Source organism: Curcuma longa, chromosome 20, assembly GCF_044706935.1.
Source record: "Curcuma longa cultivar G26 ecotype Majalengka, Jawa Barat chromosome 20, ITB_CL_G26_1.1, whole genome shotgun sequence".
Lineage (NCBI taxonomy): Eukaryota > Viridiplantae > Streptophyta > Magnoliopsida > Zingiberales > Zingiberaceae > Curcuma > Curcuma longa.
In genome coordinates, this window is record NC_133880.1 from 9920389 (window position 1) to 9928052 (window position 7664).

Here is a 7664-nt window from a genome sequence, read left to right on the forward strand (position 1 = left end):
AAAGGATTTAATCGAGAAGCTTGAAATGGAGTGCAAAATATTGACTACCCCTATGGCAACAAATAGGCAATTGAGCAATGACTTAGAAGGTAAAAATGTACATGGTAAACTTTATTGAAGTGTTTGTTATACTTGAGATCGGATATTTTATTTACAATAGAAGTTATATCTTAGAAATTAAAATATAATCTAAAAGAATCTAACTTAGTGGTTGTTAAGGGGATCTCGAGCATCTTAAAGGTACTCTCAAACTGGTTCTTTGAATCTTGTTGGTTACTTTGATTTTGATTATATGATTTGCAAGTTGAATATGAAAAGTACTTACAAGAGTGTCAATTTTTTAGATCTTTTCTAGTAAGTTAGAGTAGTTACAAATAATAATGTGTTGCACTATCAACCACTGAGATGGAGTATATTAATTGGAGGTTGTATAACACAACTATAATGGCTATATTAATTTATTTTGGATTAAATTATAAAAGGTACAAGTTCTTTGTGATAATATAAATACTACCAATTTAACCAAAAATTATGTACATTAATTTACGACTAAACATATTAAAATTAAACAACATTTTATTAGACATCATATAGTTAAGGGTGATATTGAACTAAATTATATTGATTCAAAATCAAATCTAGTTAATATCTTTATAAAATCTTTACTTGAACAAAAATTTAGTACACAAAGGTGAGGTATTGGGATGTGTAGAATAAATTAATCTACTTGATAATTATTATTTATACCGAATGTCACTATTCTATTATTGTTATTCATTATTGTATTACTACTATATGCTATATGTTTATTGCTTCAGAAAAGTATATATATTCACTTAGACTTAATAGGTTATACCATAATCTCATCTCACTATATATAAAATTACTTGTGTACTAAGTCACTTGACATTCAGATGCATTCAATAACATCATTACAATAAAAATCATGCAAATGAATAGTATGGAAAGTTAATATATGATTCCATGTATATTTAGTTCACTTGATCATGATTCAAATCTTTTTTATTTTTAACACATATTATTGAATTATCTTTTATTGAGAATTTTTTTTTCCTCTCAAAATTCAAGTCTACTTACAAAGTTAATCTGTTTTTACTCTTGATTGTGTATCAGCATTGATACTCGACTAATTAGGTAATATAGTTGATTGATTGGTTAATATAGTCAATTGCCTGAATAGCAATAATAAAGTTTCATGTTTCATCGATATTACTTTCTAACTATATTTTAGTTGATACACTAAATAGAAGCCTTCTAATGTATTCATGATTAATTTATTCATGGAAGATTTTCTTATTGAAATTTTAAAGGGAGAAGCATATGAAATCTTGAAGAGACCTTTTTTTAGGAGAGCTACCCTTAACTTTTTCAAAAAATAGTTTCTGATGTATGCCAAAAGAGAGAGGAGATACTAATGAGAAAATTAACATGAGAAAAGGGGAGATAAGAAAGTTAATGTTTTTTTATTAAATGAAGAAAAATAAAGAGAACTATGAAGTTTATCCACCTCTAGAAAAGATAGATGTATTTGATTAGTGGATTCAAGGAGCAACTTGTTTAATGATTAATAGGCCGTGAGGTAGGAGTCTAGAGATTCCAAATTCAAGAAGCAACTTGTTTAATGAGTAATAGGCCGTGAGGTAGGAGTTTGGATATTCCAAACCAAGTAAAGATGTATGTGTTGGCATTGTGCTCATTGTTTATTTTTCCATTGCATTATTTCTAATATTTGAAATGCTAACATATACTTATCAAGGCTTTGCATTTGCAAGAGCAAATAAAAAATTTTGAATTTACAAATTACATCTATTCAACCCTTTCCCTCTAGATACACGACGATCTCAATAGGTCATGTTTTGTTATAACCCTTTTGAAGTGCTATTTGTAAAAATAAACTTGAATTCTTACTTTATTAGTCGTTAGTCATCTTAGAACTAACAAGATTTAATACCACTTGTTAAGATCTTCATTCGTCTAGGGAAGGCAGGGGTGAATGGACACAATTATTAAGTACCTCAAAAATCAAAAAATTTTGAATACAAGTCAAAAATTAAAGAAAAAAATATATTCATCAATTACTATCAAGGGTGGACAAAGAGTTAACATGTGGCTTTAAGTACCTCAATTTGATTTTAGGGAGACAATGGTCAATTTATGAAAAAGTTGGATTAGGGTATAAGTCAATTATTGTCAACCAAAGTCAAAGAACAAATAATATTGTCCCTCAAGAAATGATATTAGATAGGGAAAAAATGTTAAATTAACCTAATGGGTCCAACTTGTTTTGAATTTCAAAAACATTGTTTCACTAATCTAGATTAAGTTAGAGTTTGCCAAACAATGTAGGAAGAATGGTTACTTCCTCCCTTATGAGTTAGTACATTGACTAAGGTGGCCACATGCTAAATATTTCACTTAGTTCATATGGAATGGTACAAGATGGATAATTAGGTCATTTGGTTGTTGCTCATGCTGTATGGTTTATCCATGCATGCTATTTAATGTTTGCATGTCATATATGTGTCGAGATATGTAACTAGAGAGGCGTAAATAGGTATAAACATGTGAAGATAAACTATTTGAATGTAGAACTTAAATACAAAAGCTAACATACAAGGAAAAAAATAAACATAATATAATATAATATTAACATGGTTCGAACTCTCAAGTTATATTCCCCTACTTAGATTTCTCAGGAGTTTGCTGTTCTTTCATAAGTGAAAAAAATCACAAAATTTGCAAGGAATAAACCATCTTTTTATGGTCTCACTGTCACTTTAGTGTTGTTTCAGACTATTAATTGTTGTTAGATGCTCAAGGAATTGGGATATCAAACACTGTAATATCACGAGTGGTTTGAGCACGGCGGATGTATAAAAATACCTTGTGTAAAAATCAAATTCTTATTGTATGAAAGTCCGTTCTACCTTTTGCTATTGCACCAAGCCCCGGGGGCTCGCTTGAAGACATCTGTTCTGCAAAAGGTGGAATCCGCACCTTAGCGGCCCCACACGATCGGCCCCTCGGCCATTTGTGAGGAGGTAAATCGGGAAACTGTAATTGATCACGACGCAGGAGGGTGTTGCCTGGTTTCGCCAGGATTCGAACTCTTGCCCTCTTCTGCAACTCTGCTACGTCGTAACCAACTCAGTTATGCCCCGGCGGCTCACTTGAAGACATCTGGAAGCTTGGCAAGGTGGTGGTTGATAACTGATGTTTTGTTTGGAGTAGAGCAGGATGCATAAGCTCATAACATAGCTAAGTAGACTTCCAGGCTTCGTGAGGATGTGATGCTTGTAGGTGTGGACCAATGTTGTACCTTTTTATCTGATTTAATGAACTAGTTTCTTAACCTGCTCAAGTCCACCATTGAGTAATTTGCTATATACCAACTAAGAATTCCGAATTACCTTAATAATGGACATATTAGAACACAATGTTTTGCTTGGGTCAAAATGCTAAAAATCATGTGAATTGTCTAAAAATGATCTGATTAGAATGTTGTTCTAATAAATATAACCAGTTGACCACAGGATAAAAGGTGAAACCACCATTTCTTCCAGTCATCAACAGAGGTCGATCAAACATTACATCACGGTAAGGAATATAAATAATGATTTAAGAGTACATGCTTATGTCAAATCCCAAAATAACAATAACATCTACCCAACTGCAAACAAAAAGCTGCATCAATACACTGAGCAGTTTGATTACTAGGAATCACTGATGCAACAAAATTATCTATCTAAATTATTCAAATAAGTACTGAGGTGGATCAAAACAGAATCACCCTCCGAACTCAAACCATACTCTTGAACAAATTTTCACTTAACCACTCAGCCATCCTTGATCAACATAGCACATTGCTCAAAACATATTAGTACATATTAGTTGCACTAACTGCGTGACCTCGACCAAGAAGATGAAGATGAAGTCCTTGGACCACCAAAGGAAGGCCGGCGGCTCTCACTTGTCCACTTATCACCACCTGAGTGGGGAGGGTGATCATCCTTCCTTCCCCATCGATCAGGCTCAGGAGGGGCAGCTGCTGCTGCCCTTGCCCCTTCACTTCTCTCACGGAGGAATCTTGGCACGTACTTTGCAGTAGCTGGTGCAGCAGATGCAGGAGCAGCAGCTTCTGCTGCCACTGCTGGAGCAGGTTCAGCAGCTGAAGGAGGATCAGTTGGCTGTGGTAGAGGTTCAGTGGGTTTTCTAAGGAGTGCTTCTCTTCGCAGCCTTTCCTTCTCTTCCAACTCCCTCTCTCTTTGTCTCTGCCTCTCGGCTATTGCATCCAGCTTTGCTTTCCGCTCCGCATCTTCTTTCTTTCGCCTCTCTTCTTCTGCAATATTTTGACACAAAAAATGTAACTTCCTGAAAGTTTGGGTATAATAAATGACATGTTCTTCCAACATTTTTAACAGACATTGTTTAGAGGCTTCATAGTGACATAAACTGATTCAGTTCTGCCATCAATACAGATTAACCTAACCTAATTCTCAACTAACTGAAGCAGCGCTATTATATTGTAATACTGTTTGGAGAATTCCAATTACCTTCACGCTTTCTAGCTTCCTCCTCTTCTCGTTGCCTTGTCAACCGCTCTTCCTCAGACTTGAGATAATAGAGAAGCTTCCTCTTGATCTCTCGCTCGCGCTTCCGCATTGTTACAATCTGGTTAATTTTATCATCACGCTCTTTCTTCAGTCGGTTATGCTCTGCTTCACGTCGGCTAACTACCTTGTGCTGAAATGTTTCCTGGAGAGTATCGAATAAATCACATCAGAAGATTAAACTCATTGAAAAGATATAATTGTCTGGTATTTTAGATGAAACCGTTGAAACTGTTGAAACTGTGGTTCCTTTCATATTCTTGTTTAAATCACTTGAGCTTAGGCAAAACTTGGAACATAGAAATGGTAGATACTTTAAGCAGGAATAAGGGAAATATATTGTTTCCTAAATTTCACCCAACATTTTATTTGAAAAGGTTACAATAGAGGAATGTTAACCTTGTGTTCCAACATTCGTCCTAGTCTATTCTTCTCTTGGAGATCACCAGCATGATGCTGCCTGCTTAGCTCTATCTCTTTCTGGAAAAAACAATACATTTTTTCAACATTACCAAAAAACAAAAATCATAACTTCACAAATCAGAGAGCATTTGAACATATCAAACCAGTTGTTCATGTTCATGAAGCAATTTCTCTTCCACCAAATGCTGCTGGAAAGCTTGCTCAATGAGTTGGGCCTCTTCCTCTCTCTTTGCCCGTTCCATATAATCCATTGTTTTGGCAAGTTTCTGCAGCTTCTTCTCCAACTCTTGCCTTTCCTTCAACTGCTCGCTTAAAGCCATCTCGATCAACGTCTGCTTAGTGACCTTCTCCTGACAAATAATGAATAATTGAATAGTGTGGGAAAAAAATCATGTTGCATTTTCAAAAAGAAAACATGACATGACAATGTAAATGAGTAAAAAAGGGTAACCAACAACAGATAAAGGAATGTAATGAAACAGCAGAATATTCAAACAACAATCTACCAAAGGAAAACAATTTTTATCACCATAAAAACTAAACAACTTATGTATGTGAGATTGAGACTTGCATATTATCTAAAAATCTCTTACTAAAAATGATAGCTAATTTTAGCAAATACTTTACTTGTGATCACTTTTCAATAAAACAAAAGTGAAAAACTACAGCTACTACAATTAACCTAATTAACTATAAGAATTTGCAGCAAAATCCCTTCATATAAAACAATATTAGATTACCCCCTCAAGCAGTGGTTTCTTTCCTTTCTTTTTGGCACCTTTTTGCGTTTCAAGAAGCAATGCTTGAGCTTCCTGAAGTTCCCTCTCCTCTATTTCACGGCGAATTCGCTGCTCCTCTCTCCGAATATATTCTTCAGCCAACCGCTTCTGTTCAGCCTCCTCAGTTACCTTCTGTAGTTTTAATCTTTTAGATTCTTCTTCTCGCTCCTTAAAATATGCAAAGATAATCGTTAATAGTTAATATTGAAACTTCAGCAAAATATAAATCTCAGCAAAAGTTTTGAAAATACCATTTCTAGCATCTGACGTTCATGCTCTTCTTTGCGTTTCTCAATGATGGACTTCCTAGCAAGAAGCCTCTTATGTTCCTTGTCAACTATCTCTGCCAGATCATATCTCATACCCAGTTTGGAAGCTTTCCTTATAGGCGGTGAAATTAAGTTCCTTGCTTTACTAAGAGAATCAGCAAGAATAGAAAGATGATCAGAGAGCTTTTCTGATTCAATGTCCTGTGAACAAACCAAGTCATATATATGAATTGTGGATCATAAGGATTGTATTATTTAGCATAAGAGACAGGAAAGATAAAAGCAAGCTCAAGCAGCTAATGGACAATGTCAATTTCTTAATGAGAACAAATGACAAAATTCACATCAAAATATAGTCCAAGAAATAAACACATAAATGCGAACTAAAATTATTTGTCAGAATATAAAGAAATAGAGTAGCATTTAGGGACAAATAAGTTCAAGGTGAATAACATAAATAAATCTGTGAAGCTATGTAGCAATTCCATTAACAAGGTTTGGTGCTTGTGGATAGAAATTACAATGGAGATGAACAAAGTATAAAACAGATCTAGCAAGCATGATTATTGACAACACCATTTATCTAGAAGGAAATGTACAAGTGCAAGATGAAAACTTGTATTCAAAAAATACTACAAAAGCATATCAGTGACGTCCTCCAAGAATAACCAGCTAAAAGGCAATAAGTATTTGTACCATCAACTGTGACAATGCACAATGAGTCAGAAGATATTGGGTTACACCTTATCAAGTTGAACAAATAAACTCACATGTAATACAAAAATGCAAAATTGCAGAAACTCTTAATATCGCAAGTTGCAATTGAGTTGGATAAGCCATAATTTCATTTGCTGCACTGACAAACGATATGCCCATACGAGCATCACATTACTCAGTTTAGTTTATAGTTCATGTTAACATTCACAATACAACACAGAAAACCTGAAAATAGCATATGAAAAGAGGCATTCTTCATGTAAATAATTTACGCAAACAAAATTATTTAACAAATCAGAACTCAGAAGTCAAAAAAAATAGAATCATCTTCAGCTAGTGAGAAGCTGATACACGTTGGAAAGCTATACGTAAAATCCAATAAGCATGAAATTATTTGAAACCTAAAGTTTAAAGAATGTAAATCAACATAACATGCCTGTGAAAACAGGCAAATACAAGTTTGGACATCATACCACATTGCCAAATAAAACAGCACCCGTCAGGTGATCAACTTTCATTGCTAGGAAATTATATTTGACTGCATCTACAGAAAGCTTCTCCATGACTGAGAAATCAAAAAATGGTATCATCTTCAACAAAGACTCGATCTTTATGGATTGATACACCTGGGAAATCTGATAGAATAGAAGACAAGAAAAAACTTGAGATACAAAAAAGGAAAGGAAATATTGAGCAAATAACACCCATAGATGCATGAGAAGAAAATGTAAATCACACCTGCTGAAGAACTCTTAAAGTGGTAAGCTTTTCAAGAGCAGGATTGTATTTTGAAAGTTGCACTTCTGGAACTGATGAGGCTGATGATAGCTTACCACCAAATTTTG

General features: G+C 34.3%; 1 protein-coding gene across 1 annotated transcript; it reads right to left on the reverse strand.

The window, feature by feature from the left end:
• Positions 1 to 3696: 3696 nt before the first annotated feature.
• Positions 3697 to 7658, reverse strand: LOC141814057 (eukaryotic translation initiation factor 3 subunit A-like). The gene is made up of 8 exons (XM_074702060.1): positions 7558 to 7658; positions 7293 to 7454; positions 6085 to 6303; positions 5795 to 6001; positions 5198 to 5404; positions 5031 to 5111; positions 4575 to 4776; positions 3697 to 4360 (listed from the first exon to the last, which is right to left on the reverse strand). The coding sequence occupies exons 2-8, from the start codon at positions 7407 to 7409 to the stop codon at positions 3918 to 3920; spliced, it is 1476 nt and encodes a 491-aa protein (XP_074558161.1). The 5' UTR covers positions 7410 to 7454; positions 7558 to 7658; the 3' UTR covers positions 3697 to 3917.
• Between the last annotated feature and the right edge of the window lie 6 nt (positions 7659 to 7664).

Excerpts from the sequence above, each read along its gene's own strand:
- LOC141814057 (XM_074702060.1), bottom strand. The coding sequence starts at position 7,409 with ATGATACCATTTTTTGATTTCTCAGTCATGGAGAAGCTTTCTGTAGAT. Across the intron at positions 6,304-7,292 it reads CTGTTTTATTTGGCAATGTG|GACATTGAATCAGAAAAGCT; the intron begins GTATGATGTCCA and ends GTTTGTTCACAG. Across the intron at positions 4,777-5,030 it reads GACGAATGTTGGAACACAAG|GAAACATTTCAGCACAAGGT; the intron begins GTTAACATTCCT and ends GATACTCTCCAG.